The sequence below is a fragment of the Dreissena polymorpha genome, chromosome 3, assembly GCF_020536995.1.
Source record: "Dreissena polymorpha isolate Duluth1 chromosome 3, UMN_Dpol_1.0, whole genome shotgun sequence".
NCBI lineage: Eukaryota > Metazoa > Mollusca > Bivalvia > Myida > Dreissenidae > Dreissena > Dreissena polymorpha.
This window is the reverse complement of record NC_068357.1, coordinates 135,438,890-135,463,266: the sequence shown is the minus strand read 5'-3', so window position 1 is coordinate 135,463,266 and position 24,377 is coordinate 135,438,890. Positions and strand designations below refer to the sequence as shown.

The window sequence follows — 24,377 nt, the reverse complement described above, 5'->3', positions numbered from 1 at the left end:
TGTATGGCCCCTTTTCCACTTAGAATATGCAGCAAATGTTAAAGTTTGTGTACTACCCTGAATATTTTCAATGTTCCTTGACATATTGCTTTCATATTTTGCAAACTTGTTTACATCATGACCCCAACCTATAAACAAGAGCAGACAACTGTATCAAGGATTTTGACAGAATTATGGCCCCTTTTATACTTAGAATATGCATATTATTGATAAATCTATGTTAAAGTTTGCGTACTACCCCAAATATTTCCTGTGTCCCTTGACATATTGCTTTCATATTTTGCATACTTGTTAACAATCATTACCCCAACCTATTAACAAGAGCAGACAACTGTATAAAGCATTTTGACAGAATTATTGCCCCTTTTATACTTAGAATATGCATATTATTGATAAACCTATGTTAAAGTTTGCGTACTACCCCAAATATTTCCTGTGTCCCTTGACATATTGCTTTCATATTTTGCATACTTGTTTACCAACATATGACCCCAACCTATAAACAAAAGCAGACAACGGTATAAAGCATTTTGACAGAATTATGGCCCCTTTTATACTTAGAATATGCATAATATTGATAAATCTATGTTAAAGTTTGACAAAACAACACTTGCAACAATGCACTTCACCCACTCCATCTCCCAGGGCCCCCCCCCCTAAAAAAAATAAAAAATGTTTTTTTCTTATTTTTGAAAGATCATCTATTAATTGATCACAAACCCACATTATGCATGTACCCCCCCCCCCCCCCCCCCCCCCCCTCTCCATAATGGCTTACGTTATTCTGTCAAGCACTCGAAAAGTCGAGCACGCTGTCCTCTGACAGCTCTTGTTGGGTCACCAGGTCAAAGGTCAAGGTCACGTCTGACAAGCTTTCATTTATGCAAAACTGCACCCACAGCCAAGTGTTGATACCAGCTATGCGGTGTTCTTGTTAAATAATAGTTTTCGATGCCATAACATTATTATTCCCCCCTTTGAAGAAGAGGGGGTATATTGTTTTGCACATGTCGGTCCGTCCGTATGTCCGTCCACCAGATGGTTTCCGGATGATAACTCAAGAATGCTTAGGTTAGGATCATGAAACTTCATAGGTACATTGATCATGACTCGCAGATGACCCCTATTGATTTTGAGGTCACTAGGTCAAAGGTCAAGGTCACAGTGACTGGAAATAGTAAAATGGTTTCTGGATGATAACTCAAGAACGCTTATGCCTTGGATCATGAAGCTTCATAGGTATATTGATCATGACTAGCAGATGACCCCTATTGATTTTCAGGTCACTACGTCAAAGGTTATGGTCACGGTGACCAGAAATAGTAAAATGGTTTCAGGATGATAACTCAAGAACGCTTATGCCTAGGATCATGAAACTTCATAGGTACATTGATCATAACTCGCATATGACCCCTATTAATTTTCAGGTCACTAGGTCAAAGGTCAAGGTCATGTTGACCCAAGATAGTAAAATGGTTTCTGGATGATAACTCAAGAACACTTATGCCTAGGATCATGAAACTTCATAGGTACATTGATCATGACTGGCAGATGACCCCAATTGATTTTTTAGGTCAATAGGTCAAAGGTCAAGGTCACAGTGACTCAACATAAAAAAATGGTTTTCGGATGATATCTCAAGAACGCTTACGCCTAGGATCATGAAACTTCATAGGTACATTGATCATGACTTGCAGATGACCCCTATTGACTTTCAGGTTACTAGGTCAAAGGTCACGGTGACTTGACAAAGTAAATGGTTTCCAGATGATAACTCAAGAAAGCTTACGCCTAGGATCATGAAACTTCATAGGTGAATTGATGATGACTCGCAGATGACCCCTATTGATTTTCAGGTCACTAGGTCAAAGGTCAAGGTCACAGTGCCAATAAACCTATTTACACAATAACAGCCACTACAACTGACAGCCCATATGGGGGGCATGCATGTTTTACAAACAGCCCTTGTTTCCACAAACTCCATTATAAATAAGTTCTATGCTTATTTACATTTTATGTTTCCATGTTGTGTGGTCATTGTGTCATTTTCCAAAACACGTGTATAAACTTATCTGTATTGAAAACATGCATACCCCTTTTGTAGTTTGAAAACATTTTTTTTCCCTAATAATCCCATACAACCACAAACTCTATTTAAAAAAATAGCTTAAAGGAGGCATGGTTTCTGCTAAGTGTCTGATCAATTTTTCACTTGCTTTATACACCTCATTACATCATGTCCATCATCTTCAATCAGAAACAACTCACAGTTGGCAGTTTCAGGGAAACATAAACAAATATGTATACATAGAACATATACATATGAAAAACTCTGGCCATAATGTTAGAATGACATGCTCTAAACTTCCACATGGTATTAACCCTTTGGATGTGAAACACACTCAGGGAAAACCAGGTACTCAGGGAAAACCAGGTTTAATGGACATGCCAAAAGCATCATCACAAATATACCTGTGCAGTCTGAACAGTTTGGGACAATACTTCCTGCTTTAATACAATTTTTTGTTTTTAGGAAATCTCTTCTACACAAAAAACCAGTATTATGCTATCTGCAGAGGCTAAACTGGGAGGATAGTTTATGCACATTCATATAGACTAGCTCATATGTACTTTCTAACCTTCCATTCATAAAATGGTATTAAAGTATACATGGAGTTTGGTTTTTACAATTAAGAATTAAAAGTTGAATTAATACTGCATGTCATGTATTCTGATAGGCAATGTACTGACTTTTCTGTTGACAAAGAAAACATATTTTCATTGATTTATCAATTGTCACTGTTTAACAGCATAATTCTTTGGGCTGGTGGAAGTGTGAACCAATTGTTGATGTCCTTTTGATTATCAAAATTTACAAACAAATGTTGGCTAAGTTGCAGACTATATAATTATTTATCTTATTTTAGGACCGAAGTACATCTTGAAGCTGCAGCAGGAAGTGACTGCAATGCGCGTGATGATCTCCATGGATACCCACACCCACGTGGACGGAGCCTCCAAGGTACACACCATCAAGCGCTACCTGTCAGAGCACAAGGATGACGGGGTTGTCAACAACAGCAGTCTGCGGTGTCGCGAGCTAGACTATCTGCGGGCCTACTACTATGTGGCTATTTTGAATTTCCTCAAGGAAAGCTGTTTTTCAAGGGAGGAAACTATTAGAGAAACTAAGGAAACAGAGTCAAGTGAGAGTGGTCATCCTTTGTCTTGTGATGGTGATAAAGGTAATGAGGCAGGTGAAGTGAACAAAAACACAGACCACACTGATGTGGATTCTGAAGACAGTTCAGTGGGTAATGATACAATTGTTCAGGATTATAATTTAACTGCCTCTAAAAACAGTGTTCAGGACTCGGAAAGTGGTATAAATGAGAATGTAACGGCCAGTCACTGTGTGGAAGGAGTAGCCACATTGGAGACAGGTCCCTCCCTACAGCCACAATCAAACCAGTCAGAATCCTCATTATTGCCAGTATCAGGCAAAACCAATCAAAAGCATTCCTTGCATCGTCCGGCAATACCAGTATTAAATGTTAACCACTATGTCATAAACATTACGCTGTTGACTCGACTGGCCCATGGACTATTGTGGGACATTCAGGCCAAAAAATTTGCACTTACAGAAACTCTTGGCTACATTCATAAAGCCATATCACAGTTGCTGTTATCTAAGAATTCCCAGCCCTTAAACAAAGTGCAAGAAAACGAGACAGGGGCCAGTGAGCCCCAGGAAGGGACACAAAGTATTCCAGACCCTAGGACTAGATCCAGTGAGGACACTAAAGTGAAGGGTTGTGAAACTGGGAGTAACATTCAAGGAGGGGATAGCAGTTTTAAGAGAGGAACAATATCCAGTGAAAATGTGACATCTAATCAAGGGGAGGGAGCTGTAGCTAAAGCAACAGAGAAGGGAGATTACTCATCCTCAGGAGTGGGGATGGTAGGTCGAAGTTCGAGAGATGAGATAATTCACTTTTCTGAGCACCATTTTCAGGACCATCATCACCAGCATCATCATGAGCTTCACATGGACGGCCATGTTTGCCATGAAGTGCTGAGTCATCATTTTGACCATGTGATGAACATTCACGTGCCACATGTAGGGGAGGTTCCTATAAAAGACTGCGAGTTGGAAACTGAGACTGAGATAAAGTACAGCTTCTTTGATGTGTGCTCATCCTGTGAGGTGTTACATAAATCCAGGAAAATTCTGTTTGATGACGAGCCTCAATTTTATGCTCGGCCCGAGTCTGGCTTCAAAGACGTGACAAACATCACGAACCCAGCAAAGTACATCAATGTTCCAGACGAGTGGTACGGTATGCCGGTGGACCAGAAGTACTTCAAGCGCTATGTAACCATGGCAATACTGAAGGACGAGCAGGAGTACGTTATGACTGAGCTGAAGAGGGCTCCAGACTGTACACAGGTAGGGTGTGTGAATGGTACACAGGTAGGGTGTGTGAGTGGTACACAGGTAGGGTGTGTGAGTGGTACACAGGTATAGTGTGTGAGTGGTACACAGGTAGGGTGTGTGAATGGTACACAGGTAGGGTGTGTGAGTGGTACACAGGTAGGGTGTGTGAGTGGTCCACAGGTAGGGTGTGTGAGTGGTACACAGGTAGGATGTGTGAGTGGTACACAGGTAGGATGTGTGAGAGGGACACAGGTAGGGTGTGTGAATGGTACACAGGTAGGGTGTGTGAGTGGGACACAGGTAGGGTGTGTGAATGGTACACAGGTAGGGTGTGTGAGTGGTACACAGGTAGGGTGTGTGAGTGGTACACAGGTAGGGTGTGTGAGTGGTACACAGGTAGGGTGTGTGAGTGGGACACAGGTAGGGTGTGTGAGTGGTACACAGGTATAGTGTGTGTGTGGTACACAGGTAGGGTGTGCGAGTGATACACAGGGTGTGTGAGTGGTACACAGGAAGGGTGTGTGAGTGGTACACAGGAAGGGTGTGTGTGGTACAGAAAGGACATGATGACATGTTACATTCAGTGCTGAGTATAGAGCTGGTCTAGGATTTAGTTTACAAATTATTTGTTAATATTTACCTGGGAAACAAGCATACATGGCTCCACTTTGATAGCATACACACCTACAATTATAATTTTATTTAACCTGAAGAGAGCAAGCACTTTGTTACATTCAGCTGTTTTGGTGAGTCTTGAACGTTCAGTAGTAGAGTGGTGGACTACAAGCGCATAGAATGGGAGGTCTGATTACCTGCCTGGCTGCATAAACTGTATGGGCATTAGTCATATCAGTGATTTAATCCTCTCCTCTGAGATATAGTAGGACTTACTGTCAGCACTTAGAAGTGGTACTAGTAAGTATGCGCACTTAGTACTGGTAAACTAGCTAAGCCAGAAAGTGTTGAGTTTGAGTTTGATGACTTACAGCTGTTTTATTTTTAAAATACCTTTGAAAACAGCGAAAAATCCAAGTGAAACAAATCCCACATGTATCTGTTGTGATTTCAGGCTCTGTTCCCCAGTCCGCTGGAGTCCGTGAGGTCCCTGGTGGAGGTGGCGGGCCACTCCTCCCACATCTCCACGGTGGAGAGACAGCAGCTGGCACAGAAGGTCATCATGTGGGCACTGAACTTTGCCTGCACTTCACAGCAGAAGCAGAACTTCCTGAACCTGCTACAGGCACAGATTGAACATTAGGGGTGTGACTTTCTGTGTTTGATTATTGATGTAGCTGAAACAAGAGAGCTCTGACTGTCTCTGGAGAACATTACATCAGTTAGAACTCTGAAGGCTGTTGAGGAACAGTAATCAGCTGGGACTTTGAAGGCTGTGGCTTTCTATTGAGGAACACTGCTTCATTTTGGAGCATTGAATGTTGTGACTTTCTGTTAAGGGACACTGCTTCAGCTGGGACATTGAATGTTGTGACTTTCTGTTTAGGAACACTGCTTCATTTGTAATTGGAACACGATTGCTGTAATTCTGTTTGAGGGAAGTTTTATATTTTCTTTGGCCCAAACTTCAATATCTGTGTTACAAATGCATAAACCATCATAATAAATAAATGAATTCAATATAAGCTACATGCATTGCTTTTTGATAGTGAAATCATAGCCATAGTGTCACCAAGTAAGATCCAAAGCAAATCGCTAAACTATTATCATAACTAATGGACTTCTGGGAGAGTTGTAGATGAAACACTTAAGAAGAAGACTTTGAAAGATCATTGTTTGGTTAAATTTGTATTGAAGCTTTAGCACCAAATTATGTTTTTTACATACTTTCAAAGCTTCATTCTAATATTGACATTTCATGACACAGAACACTAGTGAAATAACCTATTGGGTTTGCACATCATATTTACTTTGAAACATTTAGATAATTGTCAAGAGTTACATCAATACAGGTAAAACGCATTCCTCCAAATCTAAATGCAAGAACAAAAGAACTCTTTGTTGATGATATATTGCACAAATTTCAAGCTAACTTTTGAAAATTCTTAACTTTATTCGTTTTGTTGATAATTTTTTCCCCAAAATTGAATGCTATGCCTTACCAAATATCAAGGAAATCCCTTCAAGAGGAAATAATAATGTTAATACTTTGAAGTGAAGGTCACTCTTCCAAAGCTGTTCCATGATTTGAAGGTTATATTTTGTTTTAGTTGACAGGAATTGTTTCCACTGTCAATGTGAAGTAAGAGTTGAAACTGCTGCGTGTTGAGTAGTGTGTTATATAGTTTTCAGATTATGGTTGAATAAGGGTTACAATTTGTAGCATAAATAGGCTATGTGCTGTGTTTGTGTCCACTTTTTTAGTTGTGTTTTGTCTCATTAACATTTTTGTCTTATGGTCATTATTAAGCATACTCTTGTATTGAATACTTAAAACAGCAGTGGTATCAAGTCCCATTTGTAAATCAAATTTGATAGGAACAAAGGGCAAAGCATCAGCATTTTATTGTGTGTAAACACTTTCACTTAACATTAGCCTTTGAAGATGAAATGTAAACTGTGTGTATTCATGCAATTGGTCCAGTTATAACCCAGCTCATTCTTTGTGTTCATGAGATGAGGAATGCCTGTGTTCAGTCTATTTGCTCAAATAAATATATTTAATCAAAACACATAATTATGTTCATCATTAACACCTTGTTTGAAACAGAGATGAAATACATATTTTGCTGGCAAGTGATTTATTGATTACCAATTGTTACTGAATCTGTATGCTGTATCTACACTATGCCATGATGAACGTCAGTGTTTGTCAAACTTTGTATTTGTCGCTTTCTTTAAAATCATTTTCATGATATCTTAATTATACCCCCACAAGCGAAGTTTAGGGGTAATATAGGAGTGAACTTGTCTGTCGGTCGGTCTGTCTGTGGGTCCGTATTAAAATGTCCGCTCTATAATTCAAGTAGTTTTCATCCGATCATCACCAAACTTGGTCAGAAGTTGTATCTACATGATGTCTAGGCCAAATTCAAACATGGGCCTTGCCGGGTAAAAACTAGGTCACGGGGTCACTTAGTGCGTTTAAAACATTCAGCATGTTGTCCGCTCTCTAATTCAAGTAGTTTTCATCCGATCATCACCAAACTTGGTCAGAAGTTGTATCTAGATGATCTTAAGGCCAAGTTCGAACATGGGCCTTTCCGGGTCAAAACCTAGGTCAGGGGGTCACTTAGTGTGTTTTTTAACATTCATCATGGTGTCCTCTCTCTTATTCAAGTAGTTTTCATCCGATCTTCACCAAACTTGGTCAGAAGTTTTATCTAGATGATCTGAAGGCCAAGTTCGAACATGGGCCATGCCAGATCAAAAACTAGGTCACAGGGTCACCTAGTAGGTTTTACACATTGAGCATGGTGTTCGCTCTCTATTTCAAGTAGTTAAAATCCAATCTTCACCACACTTGGTCAGAAGTTGTAACTAAATGATGTGTATGTCAAGTTCGAACATGGGCCATGCCGGGTCAAAAACTAGGTCACAAGGTCACTTAGTGTGTTTTAAACCTCACCATGTTGTCCGCTCTCTAATTCAAGTAGTTTTTATCCAATCTTCACCAAAATTGGTCAGAAGTTGTATCTTGAAAATGTCTAGGGCAAGTTTGAATATGGGTCATGCTGGGTCAAAAACATGGTCACTGGGTCACTTAGTGCGTTTTTAGCTCATCTATTTTTTTAATTTTTTTTAAATAAGCTATTGTCATCACCTTGGCGTCGGTGTCGGCGTCCGGTTAAGTTTTGCGTTTGGGTCCACTTTAATCATTAAGTATCAATGCTATTGCATTCAAACTTGGTACACTTACTTACTATCATGAGGGGACTGGGCAGGCAGTTAGATAACTCTGGCTTGCATTTTGACAGAATTATGTGCTCTTTTTATACTAAAAAAAAAATAAAATTTTGGTTAAGTTTTGTGTTTAGGTCCATTTTATTCCTCAAGTATCAAAGCTATTGCTTTCATACTTGCAACACTTACTATCATAAGGGGACTGTGCCGGCAAAGTTATGTAACTCTGACTGGCATTTTGACAGAACTATATATGTGCCCTTTTTATGCTTAGAAAATTGAAAATTTGCTTTCATACTTGCAACACTTACTAAATATTGTAAGGGGACTGTGCAGGCAAAGTTATGTAACTCTGACTGGCATTTTGATGAAATTATGGGCCCTTTATACTTGAAAATTTGGTTAAGTTTTGTGTTTTGGTCAACTTTACCCCTAAAGTATCATAGATATTGCTTTCATACTTGGTACACTCGCAAACTATCATAAGGGGACTGTAAAGGACAAGTTGCATAACTCTGGTTGTCATTTTTACAGAATTATGGCCCTTTTTTGACTTAGTAACTTTGAATATATATTTTGTGTTTAGATCCATTTTACTTCTTAAGTATCAAGGCTATTGCTTTTAAACTTCAAATACTTTCATGCTATCATGAGGGTACTGTACCTGGCAAGTTGAATTTTATCTTGACCTTTGAATGACCTTGACTCTCAAGGTCAAATTATTAAATTTAAAGTCTATTGTGAAACCTTGTAAACACCACCTGCTCAGAACAGCTTTGTTTGTTGGAGTCTCTGGTGAGAGCCTTTGACACTCTTGCTTCTGTAATTTTATTCCTTTGTTAAGAACAATTTTGTTGAAGTTTCTTGTTAAGACTATATAAAAGGGGTGGAAAATTGCTAGCCTTTGCACAATGATTTGTTTTTGTTTATTTGTTTGACAGATCATTTTAACGCTTTCTTGTTACAAGTAATTGAAACAGTATTATAATTTAGAGATTTAGTTTTCGCTATTAATGGTCAATATTCAAACTGCTTTGTTTTTTGACAAGATATGTATTACAAGTAAAGGCTGCTGTTTTTTAAAAACCGTTAGTTCAGAAGTTAGATTAGATCATATACCCACTAATTGGACATCATATATTACATGACATGTACGAAATATTGAATACATTTGTAGAAGTCAGACCATTTTATTTTATGTCTTACAATGGACACTAAACAATGCGTTATTTGGCAAAACATAATTCATTATGTTCCTTATGTTGTTTTGAAGAGCAGTTGATGTATTATTCAGTTGTTGAATGAGAAAATTTTGAAAAATTATAAGCAAATCCAAATATCAGTTTCTTCAATTTAAGGATAAAATAACACCCTTAGTACAACAGGTTTTATTGTACTATGTCATGTTTTACAACTCGTTCAAGTGATATTATGGGCATTTTTCACTGTTGAATTGAGCTGAAAAGAATTTACAGGTCAAAAGAGTAAGTTAAAATGTGGTTACTGACCAATTATCTGCAACTCATCTTGCTACCAGTTGTTTATAAAAAATATATTTTATATTCAATATCTTACGTGACCCACCCAGTCCTGTAAGCCGAAATGATCAGTAAAACAAAATTGTGTCGTATGAACGAATCTGCACTAAAACTAAATTTAGGTTCACATCGTACATGCATGATCAGTTGTCAAACGAAAGTACGGTTGATATTCAAATGCGTTATTTTTCTCTTTCCGGGATATCATTTTAGTATGTTGATGCTGCATTAACAAATATATATAAGTGCATTATAATGCAGTGAAAACACCAAAAATAAACAACGGTTGCGATGGACACCTATAACCTGTTAGATGCCCATAATATCACTTTAACCAAATAAAAAGACAATGTGTTAATCACTATGAATCAGTTAGTCTATTTTGTTTATTTTCTTTTACATCCCTGTGTTAAAATACATGTTATTTGGCAAATTTGTACATGGATAACATGAACACTATCAGAGGTAATTGAATTGCGTATGCCATGTTGATATGTTAGTTTCTTTTCATTGTACATGTAATGCATTCTTTCTTCTGTTCAGTTGTGGCATTTGCCTGTATTAAAATCATTGAAAAACACACCAAGTTTGTTTAGTCTACTTTTTATCTTATATTCTGAGAGCTTCAAGATATGTAGATTTTTTTTCTGTACAAAGGAAAACTAAAAAGTGAACAAATAAGTCAAATAAAAACACAACAAATTTAATACGTATCACAGCCATTTACAATATCACATTCTTTTATCATATGCAAAATAAACATTACAAGAATTCAGTATTTGATAATTTCTTATAAACACATACAAACAATCTCTTGTATTTTCTCATATATTTTTTTTCAAGAAACTTCCATAAATATACAAGAGTCTGGGTTTTATATAATGTTTAACATAATCAGAACTCGACCTATAACATATTAAAGGTGAGTGTGGCCCACTGGTGACATGTAAAGTTCTGTTTTTGTGTAAGTCACTCCTCTATAACTGATGCTAGAGAGCAGTATCTCAGTAAGCTGCTGTGAAAGGCCTGCATTTTGGCGTCATTCTAAACAGACAAAAACAAGGTCAGTGGAAACAGCCTATTTTATGCTTTCCAATGATTAATGGGTTAATTTCAGCGATGTATAACTGGCAATAATACCAGTTAAAAACAGCAGTAAATAGTCACTGTTTCTTTGTGAAATGATGTCATAACTTTGATGTCATGAAGTATCATGAGATCAACTATAAATCAGGAATAAAGAATCATGAGATGGACTATAAAGTATAAATCAGGAATAATGTACCATGAAATACAATATAAAAAAGGGCTGTTTGTAAAACATGCATGCCCCCCATATGGGCTGTCAGTTGTAGTGGCAGCTATTGTGTGAATATGTTTTCTGTCACTGTGACCTTGACCTTTTACCTAGTGACCTGAAAATCAATAGGGGTCATCTGCCAGTCATGATCAATGTACCTATGAAGTTTCATGATCCTAGGCCAAACTATTCTTGAGTTATCATCAGGAAACCATTTCACTATTTGGAGTCACTGTGACCTTGACCTAGTGACCTGAAAATGAATAGGGGTGATCTGCCAGTCATGATCGATGTACCTATGAAGTTTCATGATCCTAGGTGTAAGCATTCTTGAGTTATCATCCAGAAACCATTTTACTATTTTGAGTCACTGTGACATTGACCTTTGACCTAGTGACCTGAAAATCAATAGGGGTCATCTGCCAGTCATGATCAATGTTCCTATGAAGTTTCATAATCCTAGGCGTAATTAAGCATTCTTGAGTTATCATCTGGAAACCATTTTACTGTTTCGAGTCACTGTAACTTTGACCTTTGAACTAGTGACCTGAAAATCAATAGGGGTCATCTGCCAGTCATTATCAATGTACCTATGAAGTTTCATGATCCTAGGTGTAAGCATTCTTCAGTTATCATCCGGAAACCATTTTACTGCTTTGAGTCAATGTGACCTTGACCTTTGACCTAGTGACCTGAAAATCAAAAGGGTCATCTGCCAGTCATGATCAATGTACCTATGAAGTTTCATGATCCTAGGCCTAAGCATTCTTGAGTTATCATCCGAAAACCATTTTACTATTTCGAGTCACTGTGACCTTGACCTTTGACCAAGTGACCTGAACATCAATAGGGGTCATCTGCCAGTCATGATCAATGTACCTATGAAGTTTCATGATCCTAGGCCTAAGCGTTCTTGAGTTATCATCCGGAAACCATCTGGTGGACGGACCGACGTGCAAAACAATATACCCCCTCTTCTTCGAAGGGGGGCATAATTAAGGATAAAGTATCACAAGATCCAGTATAAATCAGTGATAAAGAATCATGCGATCAAGTATAAATCAGGGATAAAGTGTCATGAGATCCAGTATAAATCAGTGATAAAGTATCATGAGATCCAGAATAAATCAGTGATAAAGAATCATGCGATCCAGTATAATTCAGGGATAAGTATCAGTAGATCCAGTATAAATCAGTGATAAAGTATCATGCAATCCAGTATAAATCAGTGATAAAGTATCATGCGATCCAGTATAAATCAGGGATAAGTATCAGTAGATCCAGTATAAATCAGTGATAAAGTATCATGAGATCAAGAATAAATTGGAGATAAAGTATCATGTGATCCAGTATAAATCAGGAAAAAGTATCAATCATAGGATACAAATTACACCATAATATTATGATACAGTATGAGTCATGGGATATATTATGAAATGGTTTGTAGGGGAAAAATATTATTCTATTCATTCACTATCTAAGAAGGGTTTAAGGTTTACAGTTACCCTAGTTTATCCTTCAACACATGATGACAATTAGGGCTTTTTTTAGCCATTTGGGGAAAAGGAGTCAGGTCTAATTAGGGTTTTTGTAATCGATTAAAGGGGCAAATTTGGGAATTATTTATCAACAAAAGGACTTAATTAAAGTAAAATATTTTGAAGGATGTTTAAACAAAGATATAGAGTCTAACAAGACTATTGCCAAGCAATATATGTCCCCTACCGGCTCCACCATTGTCAGAATTATTATTTTTTGTTGCCATATAGCAACCAGAATTTTTGACGTATGAACAAAATGAAATGACGTGCATAATGTCCATATTGCCATCTATCCATGTTTCAAGTTTCATGAAAAAATATGAAGATTTTTAAAGTTATCGCAGGATCCCGAAAAGTGTGACAGACAGACAGACAGACTCACAGACAGACAGACGCACAGAGAGCAAACCATAAGTCCCCTCCGGTGAAACCGGTAGGGGACAGTAAACATAAGTCATAAACAGATATCTGTCTTTTTAAGGGGAAAATTGGGAAGTTTTTTTATTTCGGTTTGGGATCAGGTCCGTTTGTTTTGAGATCGGGTTTTACAGCCTTTTTACAAAGCAGAAAAAACCCTCACAATCCTGTACTTACTTCTGGTCCCAGACAATAACTTAGGAGATCTGGAGTCACATGTGGCAGTGGCTGCACATTAAGAGTAGAAAAACCTGTAGACAGGAATACAATGTTATGACAGTTTTACACACAGCTACCTACATAATGTGGGACTAAGGTTTGTTGTAAGATATGTTTTACTTAAAAGCCATTTATGTTTTTCATTATCCCCAGGCTTTTTGAAAAGCGTGGGGATATTGTGGTTATCTCCGCCGTCTGTCCGTCTGTCTGTCCGTCCTAACCACTATCTCCTCCTACACTATAAGAACTAGAACCTTGAAACTTACACACATGGTAGCTATGAGCATATGTGCAACCCTGCACTATTTGCAATTTTGATCTGACCCCTGGGTCAAAAGTTATGGGGGTTGGGGTGGGGCCAGGTCAGAAATTGTCACTCATTTTTTTAGGTTATTTTACATTGGCTTCTTCATTTCTACACCGATTTACTTCAAATTGATACTGAACCTCTCTTATGACAATACGGTCAATCTCAACTATGCATGGCCCCATTACCAACCCTGGGCCGCCCCGCCCACATAGACCACACCCACCCAAAATTCCCTTTTACTATAATTTCTTCATTTCTACACCGATTCACTTCAAATTATACTGAACTCCTCTTATGACAATACGGTCAATCTCAACTATGCATGGCCCCATTACCAGCCCTTGGGTGCCCCGCCCACATAGGCCACACCCACCCATATTGCCTTTTACTATAACTTCTTCATTTCTACACCGATTCACTTCTAATTGATACTGAACTTTTCTTATGACAATACGGTCAGTCTCAACTATGCATGGCCCCATAACCAACCCTGGGGCGCCCCGCCAACATAGGCTACACCCACCCAAAATTGCTTTTTACTATAATTTCTTCATTTTTACACTGATTCACTGCTAATTGATACTGAACATATCTTATGACAATACGGTCAATCTTAACTATGCATGGCCCCATAACCAACCCTGGGGCGCCCCACCCACATAGGCCACACCCACCTAAAATTGCCTTTTACTTTAACTTCTTCATTTCTACACCAATTCACTTCTAATTGATACTGAACTTCTATTATGACAATATGGTAAATCTCAACTATGCATGGCCCCATTACCAACCTTGGGGCGCCCCTGGGTTGAATATTGCTGCGTGGGGATAGGCGTCGGCCTCTGCTGCACCATTTCTAGTTTATAATATATTGACTTTGTACTACAGTGAAAGGCACTAGGTAACTGACAGATAAATGCCTTGATAAACTATTTAAATGGCAAATATGGATTTGGCAATATAACTGATGGATGCTCCTTTATGTTCCTCAGTGAGCATTTCAAATAAACAGAGCAGGGCAGAGAGAAGGACTACAAATGACAACTGACACATAAACCTGCATGTGGACATGCAGCAGTTAACTTGCAAAATGAACACACAATATAAACATGTGTTGGAAGAATAAGACATTAAGATGTCCCATAATTCTGATAAAATATTTGAAGCAGATAATAATTCTTACACTTTGCATATAATAAAGCTTTCAACAAACTATATAGACATATAGCAAATATATGGAGGTTAAAATCTTTGACCATGAAGTATTACCTTGACATTGAGCAGTCTGCACATTGTCTCAATGACGTAAGAATTGAAGCCAGGTTTGATAAAAAAATATTTCAATAATACATTTAAAAGATATGGACAGTGAACGAAAATAACGGTACAGGCTCCAACTTTGACCTTGAAGTAGGATCTTAATCTTGACCAAGCATGACTGAATTATGACTTCTGCAAATTGTCTCAATGACCTTAACATTTTAAGTTTCATGAAAATCCTTCAAATGGTAAAAGGAGATGGGAAGCCGACACAAAATCGTTTCACACAAACAAAATGACTTATAGCTAGATGGAGGGCTATTCTATAATCCCTTATCCGCTTTGCGGCTGGGGGTTTTCTAGAGCTTTGTCACAAAACATGATTTAAACACCCACACATATACACTTCATGGTGATGAGATATTGGAAGTTGTAGTTAATTACTTGAAGTATGAAGATATATTTTTCTTCATAACCTTGCCCATGTTCAAAGGTCAAGAGAAAATTACTGTGGAATTTATGGATCATTGGGCAAAATTAGAAGCGCATTCATATAATTAGTTCATACTGATGAAAGATTTTAAGTGTAAATTCATTTGCTTGTGAAATGCAAAAGAAGATCAATGCACAAATTTGTTTTACTATATACAGACAAACCTACAGACGTTGTTTGTGTGGGTTCATCCTTGCAGATATGCTACTGTTTACACAAAGCTCAAACAAATAAAGCTTAAAATAAACTTTCATTTGGTTGAATCCCAGCCTGTAGTGGCTGGGAAATAGCTGGACAAGTATGACAGAATGACAGACAGACAAAGCTGTAACTAAAGTCTCCCCTGAACAATTTCTGGAAACATAGTACAAACTACAATTCAAAAACCCTTTCATGATATTAACCACTACAAGTTTGAGAACTTATTACACAATGTACATCTAATTTAAGTCATATCCTAATTGCGCCCAAACATGCAACAAAATACCTAAAAAATGTTTACCATTATACAAACACAAGAAACTTACCAAATCTGACTGTGAGGTACTCTTCATACAAGTGTATAGCCATCAGTGCATCCTCGAGGGTAACTTCATTCCTCAACGCCAGCTTTGCATGGCAGTAGGCCATGGAGAGGCTTAAAATCAACAACAAATACTAACATCATTTAATATCAGTCATAGGAATTTGCACAAGCCTGCATGCCATGCACTGGTAAATTTTGAACCAGGCTTGCTAAAAAACATTTGTCACAAAGATGGCCTGGCCTTGTAATATTATCTTTGCATAAAGAATTAATATAAGATTTAGTTAGTTGTTCTTTTCTTAGACCAAGAGCATTTTTTTATGAAATTATTAAGCTTTAAGAAGTGAACTGTACTTATTTCTAGGTTTACATTGTCTGATCGGCATTGACCGGAACATCTGTACCATCCATTCCTGTAGACCTTGATTTCCGACTGGACAGGTAGAAATTGTGTACGAGAGCCTCTGCTCCACGACTGAATTTTGGTCGCAACCTACTGGCAAACTTTATGAACTGGAAATTGAAAAAAATAAATAAAAAATAATCACCATTTGTGCATTTAATAGGAACTATAAGTGATCATAATGACTCAATATGGAAACAGGGATATGATCAGGAATTACCACATGCCCAAACACCTGGCAGTCATGCTTCTATTTAGAAAGCTGAATCTTCCAAAATTTAGCCAGAATTTAAAAGTGATAAAAGGTTACTTCCTGATCATTTTGTAATAAAACAGGCAAGGCTTATAATATAATAACTGTGAAGTTTGCCAAAAATAGGTATTTTGCAATTTGTATAGCTTTTTGTGTAAAATATATTACATTTTTGTGTCAAATTGTCTTGTTTCTTTAAAGTGATTCTATTTGACTAAAAATATCATTTTATAGTTGATTCCTAGTACATGTAATATTCCCTACCTAAAAATATCAACTCGCATATCAAAGTCTTGTTGAACTAATATTAAAATTTATGACATGCAGCTTTGTGTAAGGCAGATATCAATGTAGTGGTAAGACAAGAAACTGTCAGAGACGGTTGATGCTCCCCAAAGGTTTTTTTTGTCACAATATTGCACTATATATTCAGATAAAAGGAAACGTCTTGAGGGCACAGTTGTTGGGGGACAATATTTTTTTTTATAGAAAATTTCAAAGGGCCATAACTCTGTGAAAAATCATCTGACCAGACCCTGATAATATGCACATCTCCTCTTGGTCGTGAAGCTTCCCATAAAGTTTCATTGAATTCCGGTCATTTGTTGCTGAGAAATAGCCCGGACAAGAATTGCATTATATGTACAGTTGTTAATGGAAAATTTCAAAGGGCCATAATTCTTGGAAAAATCATCCGACCAGACCCCGCTGATAATATGCACATCTCCTCTTGGTAGTGAAGCTTCACATAAAGTTTCATTGAATTCCGGTCATTAGTTGCTGAGAAATAGCCCGGACAAGAATTGCAATATATGTACGTTAAATGGAAAATTTCAAAGGGCCATAACTCTGTGAAAAATCATCCGACCAGAACTTGCTGATTATATGCACATCTCCTCTTGGTAGTGAAGCTTCCCATAAAGTTTCATTGAATTCTGGTCATTAGTTGCTGATAAATAGCCCATACAAAAAATTGTGCACGGACGGACAAATATACAGACGGAAGGACAGACAGACGCACGAACAGACAAAGCGGCGACTATATGCTCCCCCCCCAAAATAAATTTTGGGGGAGCATAATAAATGTATTTGTTTTGAGCAAATTTCACAATAAGCATGTAAAAATGAGACTTCTTGATTGTGCAAATCTATGCATCCACATATAGAAGCTTCACTGCCTCATTGCAATCATATATTTCATATCTTATATCTTTCATATCTCATTTGTCTGAGCTAAGAACCCATTTTAAAAAGAAAGCAGAGCAAGTATCATAAAGCAAACAAGGGACAAAATTGTCACAAAACCAGGTTTTCATTGTGAAAAAAAAATCTGATAAAGGGAGAAAACTCAAAATGAACTTTTGAAATGAACAAACAAAATTAACCCCCTTTGTAAGTTTGTTTTTAAAAAAAATATATTTTTAGTCGTGGCGACCTTGACATTGGAGATATTGACGTGATTCTTTCGTGCGACACACCGTCCCATGATGGTGAACAAATGTGCCAAATGATTTTAAAATCTCACAATGAATGACAAAGTTATGGCCAGGACAAGCTCATTTATGGCCATTTTTTACCTTTGAACTCAAAGTGTGACCTTGACCTTGGAGATATCGACGTAATTATTTCGCGCGACACACCGTCCAATGATGGTGAACAGATGTGCCAAATGATTTTAAAATCTGACAATGAACGACATAGTTATGGCCCGGACAAGCTTGTTCCGCCCGCCCGCCAGCCCGCCCGCATTCGCCAATCTAATAACCAGTTTTTTCCTTCGGAAAACCTGGTTAAAAAGCATACAACGTAAAATTGTGCAAACAGACTTCCCTTGTTCACAAGCTTCTTCTTGAATTGATCTGCAGACCTATAAGTTTCTGACCATACATGACCCATTGTTTAACTCATCCTCTATGTCAATCTGGAGAATTTTCTAATCAAGTTTCACATAGATTGGGCAATAAATATGGCCTCTATATTATTCACAATGCAAAAGTTGAGGCTGAATGATGGATGACAAACAACAGACAAAAGGCGATCACAAAACCTCAACCTGCATGTGAACTAAAACAGTTATAAGCATAACACATCAGTTGAAGTTTGTCAATCAAGGATTTGGGTTGACAAATTATAAGTAGTTAATAATAGCACATGGTTGCATCAGTTATATAATACTTGTAATCCTTTGACAAAAACGTCAGACAAACGGAAAGCCAGAGAAAACTAAGTTCTTGGCCCATGGGTTGCAGCATCCCATCAATTTAATTTTAATCCTTGAAAAAAAAGAAGAGAAAAACAGAAAGTTGGAGCAAACTTTGTTCTTGCAACTGAACAACGATAACTGTTTAATGCATCTTTCAAAAATAGGACAAAACCACAATACCTGTATGAAGTCCTGTGCAGATATTGGCAGACTGGTCTCTGATTCACAGATCATTGCTGTAACAAGGGTGTGTTCCAGTATTGCATTCTCCACTGTCTCTATGCTGCTCATGTCACCACTGTCAGGGAAACACACCAGGCTGAAAGACCTGCAGTGATATCACATGATACCAACATAGTTAAACATAGATACATTAATTTAAGGATTAACAAATATTAGTGGTTTAAAACCCATTATTACCCATATCTGAAATAGATAAATATACAAAATATAGGTATAAACGCATGATCATGACCAATGTTGGTCCAAATAATTCTTAAACAAAAAAGATATCAATGCATACATTGCACAAATCCATGTTTTCAATGCTCTGCTTATATATTTTGATGCACATGGATGCAAAGTCTGCAAGCTAACTACCTACACAAAATTTCAGAGAATAAAAACTCAAGTCAATAAATTGAAGCGTGTTTCCCTTTTTTTAAATCTGGCATTGACCTTGACCCAACTTGCCTCACATGGACATCCAACCCTATTTTTAAATCTGGCATTGACCTTGACCCAACTTGCCTCACATGGACATCCAACCCTATTTTTAAATCTGGCATTGACCTTGACCCAACTTGCCTCACATGGACATCCAACAAAGGTTTGTATGTATGATACAAAGGACCAAATGTCAGCAATAATTCTCCATCAAAACTCAATTTATTGAGCAGAAACCTTTAATTATGTATAGAAAAATTATGTCCACCCTAATGGAATCCAAAACTAGCTGCTAACTAGCTCAAACCTATCAGGCTACCACACACAATTTCAGTTCAATACCTCCATTAAAACTCAAATTATTTAGCAGGTGCCCATTTTGCTTATTTTGTTAATATTGACCTTGGACAGGGATCTGATTGGCCCTAGATGCAATCCCTAGCAACACACACAGTGCAATATCTCCAACCAAACTCAAGTTTGAGCAGAAAATGTTTCCCTGTAACAGTGACCTTGATATTTATTTCACTGGCCCCAAATGCAATCCAAAGCTAGCTCAAGTTGAAAGCTACCTTCACCAAAAGTTTCAGTGCAATACCTCAATCCAAACAAACATTAGTAAAGAGGTGTTTTGCTTTATTAGTAACAATGACTTGACCCTGACATGACTGGCCCCCAAAAACAGTCTCAAGATAGGTCTGCATACTCAAGTAATGGAAAAGATACCATCTGCTTAACAAAGACAAAAGTAGGTACAAAATGCAAAAATGAAACTTTATATCAATAATCATTATTATATTGATAAAATCTAAGATAACTATTATACACAGTGTTCACTTGCAAAACAAACTTGAGTCTTCACACATACTCCAGTAATGTTATTGGTATATCCCCAGTCTGACAGCTCCTAAATATTGCATCTTTGGTATCTGCAACCGCCCTCTTGGATGGGCTGGAGTCCCCAAAAGCCCAGACCCGCCCTCTCAGGGCATGCTCAAGGTGGTGGGGTAGTCCTCCTGTGAACTTTGACCCCACGTCTGTCACAACCTTACTGCCGCTAAGAGCTGCAAACAAACGTCTGAACTAAGGAGGGTAGATTTTTACAGGAATTTTTTTTATAAACTCATCAGATATTTGCTGCAGAAACATTTTAAGCTCTATAACAAATGAAACTAGAAACAAGTCAACAGGACACAGATGCACCCACACTCCGCTTTTGTCACTTTAGTCAGACAAAGCTTAACCAAAATATGAAGGTGCACAAGATCACATGTTAGTTCATGTCTAAAAAGTTTCAGCCCTCTAGCATGAATGCTATTTGAGTGATGAGCGGCTCAAGTTAAAAATGCATTATTTTCCTAAAAAGAGGCCAAAACTCTGGTGGGGTTGAAAATATCCATACCATAACATGGATGTGTGTAATTCACATGCTAGTTACCCGGTAATAATGTTCAGCCTCCAAGCAGAAATACTTTTTGGGTAAAGCACCACACTAGCTAAAAAGAGCCATACCATTTTTCATGAATAATGTAAATATCTGAACCAAAATAGTGGTTTAAAAAAATGTATGTATATGTCATCTTTCTAGCACCAATACCTTTTGCATTAAGCGCACTGGGACTTATGTATGAACTTAATTTCTCTCAATAATATGAATATTGTTGCGAGTCGGCCTTGACTTTCGCCTTCAGGGGTGACTGGTCTTTGTCAGGCTTGGCCTTCGCCTTCAGGGGTGACTGGCCTTCATCATCCGTTAGTACTTTTTGGTGATTGTGAATTGTTTCTTTGTGTAATTATGAGCTAGTGAGTGATTGCTGTTGTTAATGACTCCAACTTAAAGGATTAAAGACTACAAAGAGTTTGAAAACAGTTAAGATTTTTATTGTAGAAAACTCGTTAAGATATGGCAATAATAGTATAATAAAACGTTTACACAGTTTAGTGAAGTGTAGCCTATCAAAACGTACTATTATCGAAAAGAGACTAACTTGCTCAAAGTGCGTTACAGAAATTATGATCAGATATATTCAATTCATTAAAGTATATTATAAAATATTTATTTACTTAATATTGTTTATATTACTATCCATAAGTTACTAATTAAATAATAAGTTTGAAATACGCGCACCTTTTTGCAAAGTTTTAATTTAGAAGTTCTAGTCTTAAAAAAACAACCGAGATGGAGTTCAGGCTCTTTTAGAAATGTTGGAGTCCCGAATGAACGCGCTCGGGCTATTTATACTCGTCACGGTGCCACATTGTGGCATGCCACATGCCACACACCCCAATGTGGCACCACATTGTGTCGTGCCACAATTTTTGTGGAACGCCACAGCTCCTGTGGCATGACGAAGCAAATCGACACTGATGTGGCAGCTAGGTGCGCGTCGTTTACAATAGCATTTCAAAGGCCAAAGTATTATTTTCTCGTAAAAACAACATGTTTACAAATAAATGGGTTCAAATTACACATGAGAAGTTAATTTAGCGTTTTGAAGACGAACCTCAACTCGTTTTCGGGAGAAAAACATACTTTCGCTACTTAGCCGATATTGACAGTTAAAACAAGATGGCTGCCACGAAAATGTTGGAAAGAACTCTAAGACAATATTAACAAATTACATCATCACAAAGTATTTAAAATGAACCCTACTGCGCTGTTATGTATATAAGTATACATTGTGTTGAAAAACACTAACATTTTACAACAACATCGTCCATGAGTTTGGAATCGAGCGTAACATAATTCAAGAAAAATACATGGATACGAAGATTCATTACATAGCCTAAAGTTATATGATAGTGGAAATACAACAGGCAAAACTAAATATAACTGGCAAACATATGCATTAAGTATGTTGTTTCGTGACTATTAAGAAACGACTACATAATTCTTGTAGTTCAGCCAGTGCAAAACAACAGAAGTAAGTATAAAGACTCTACAACAGAGATCGACTCAAGTCAATACAAGGTAAGTGATTTTGATCATGTTAAATTTAACAATGCTTGTTTGAGTTTCACTGTCGTCATATTTGAGTTTCCACTCTCAACAATATTTACAAACTTATTCTTAATATTTTAAGATTAAATCACATATTCTTTAAACTTGTTTAATCACATTAATTTCTACTTTTCTTGTTATTTAACTAGTATTTACATTTGGTTCGGACAGTTAAATAATAGCATCAGGACTTTTTTAAGTGTAAGTCCGTTCTTCTCTTCAAAGTGTAAAAAATGGCTTGGTGAATATAAGCTCTGGTATGAACAATAAACAGTAATAGCATCAATGAACAGTGCTTAATGATAGGAAAAACATGCACAATATTGTGTTGGTTTAGAATCAAACTCAGCTATTTTTACCCGACTGCAATTGCTGCGTGTGTGCCTTCTTCAGTCTGTTCACGTCTCCAACATAGCAGACACCCCCTTGTGAGAGATGCAAAACCCCACCTGTGTACATAGCATACAGATGTTAATAATAGTCGTTAAACATGTGAACTAGTCTGGTAGAACTTTTGCATTACAAGTCTTTTATTTCTGGTTTCTCCACCTTGCTCATCAATAATCTTTAAAGGCTTTCAGTAATTGATTCTAGCACTGGTTATGACAATCATCTTCAATCATTTAAAACAGTGGCTTCTGTTCTGAATAAATTTATTAAAAAAATAATAAGTACAACTAGGTTTGTCACAAATGTGATCTATTAGCCCACATTGCTTTGTCACCTATATCAACCATAGTAAACTCAGGACAGAGACAATCACTGGGCCAAAGAATTGAAAACAACATGTCTTGCACAACTGCAATTCATTAAAATGACAAATATGCATTTCAATTTAATTTCTTGAGTAGTGTGAAAATATTTACTACCACAAACTTATAAATTGTATGTAAACAAAAATTTACTGACCTACAGACTGACTCCAATGTACCGCCTAACATTATGTTGCAGAGAAAATAATAATAAATATTGTGATTAAAGTACTGTATAAAGTTTGTAATTTACCATCCACAAAGTATGGTGCACTATTGTACTTGTCCAGTGAGACTCTGCCAGTGAGGGACTGGCCAGCAGTGAGGGTCGTGGTGTTGTCATGGAAACGCAGCCCATACTGCAGTAGGCGGGACATCATCTCCATATCACGACCCACTGCAAGCACATGTACAGGACGGCTCTGAAAACAACAGGAATAGAAAAACAAAGTTAAACTCATATGCACTTCCATATGAGCTATGATGTGGGTAAAGCACACTTGATGCATGTGCATAAAATGTCATCCCAGATTAGCATGTGCAGTCTGCAAAGGCTCATATGAGGAAAATAGGAGAAAAAACTTTGTGCAAAGACTGTATTTTCATTTTGAAAGGACTTCCATTTAACGAAAAATTCCATAAAAGCAGAAATTGTCTCCCTTGATTAGCCTGTATAGACTGCACATGCTAATCTGAAAGGACACTTTACCTCTTTCAGTGCTGGAACCAAATTTTGAAGGCCTTTGCAAACAGTTTGGATCCAGATGAGACGCCACAGAACGTGGCGTCTCATCAGGATCCAAACTGTTTGCTATTCTGATAGTATTCTTTGAAAAAAAAATCAAAGTAAATGCTAATTTTAAAAATTCAGCAAACAACATTTTAGCAGACGACAAATTTCCCAGCATGCAAAGGGTTAAGCATGGTTATCCCAGATTGTGGCTGTAATCTATCCATTTCTTCTTACAAAGCATTACTGATTGCTATTGATGTCCTGATTTTAAATAACAAGAATGATGCATATCTGATCATATTGGCATTTCTGTTTTAAAAAATTCATGAGACTTATAAGTGAATAATACAAAAACTGTTATTATTCTATAAAAGCTATTAGTTCAGTTCTTTCTGAATTAAAACTATAACTAAGTGATTTGAATACATGGTATAAGTACACAACAATTACCTGACCTTTTTGCTCA

At 37.2% G+C, this 24,377-nt stretch overlaps 2 protein-coding genes across 10 annotated transcripts in view; one reads left to right on the top strand and one right to left on the bottom strand.

The window, feature by feature from the left end:
- Positions 1-10,416, top strand: part of LOC127871572 (gem-associated protein 5-like) — a 202,335-nt gene extending 191,919 nt beyond the window's left edge. Inside the window, exons 26-27 of the mRNA XM_052414633.1 lie at positions 2,928-4,450; positions 5,508-10,416. Of these exons, the coding sequence (XP_052270593.1) occupies positions 2,928-4,450; positions 5,508-5,696 (1,712 nt within the window). The 3' untranslated portion in view covers positions 5,697-10,416. The remainder of the gene's footprint in view (positions 1-2,927; positions 4,451-5,507) is intronic.
- A 105-nt stretch (positions 10,417-10,521) lies between these two features.
- Positions 10,522-24,377, bottom strand: part of LOC127871573 (minichromosome maintenance domain-containing protein 2-like) — a 99,075-nt gene continuing 85,219 nt past the window's right edge. For 8 of the 9 annotated variants that reach the window (XM_052414634.1, XM_052414636.1, XM_052414638.1 and 5 more), the window contains 8 exons: positions 23,432-23,600; positions 22,786-22,875; positions 20,294-20,489; positions 18,940-19,087; positions 16,271-16,413; positions 15,902-16,011; positions 13,270-13,343; positions 10,522-10,878 (listed from right to left, as the gene is read on the bottom strand). In XM_052414634.1, coding sequence (XP_052270594.1) covers positions 10,804-10,878; positions 13,270-13,343; positions 15,902-16,011; positions 16,271-16,413; positions 18,940-19,087; positions 20,294-20,489; positions 22,786-22,875; positions 23,432-23,600 — 1,005 coding nt within the window. In that variant the 3' untranslated portion in view covers positions 10,522-10,803. The remainder of the gene's footprint in view (positions 10,879-13,269; positions 13,344-15,901; positions 16,012-16,270; positions 16,414-18,939; positions 19,088-20,293; positions 20,490-22,785; positions 22,876-23,431; positions 23,601-24,377) is intronic. The other variant, XM_052414635.1, reaches the window with a different exon arrangement.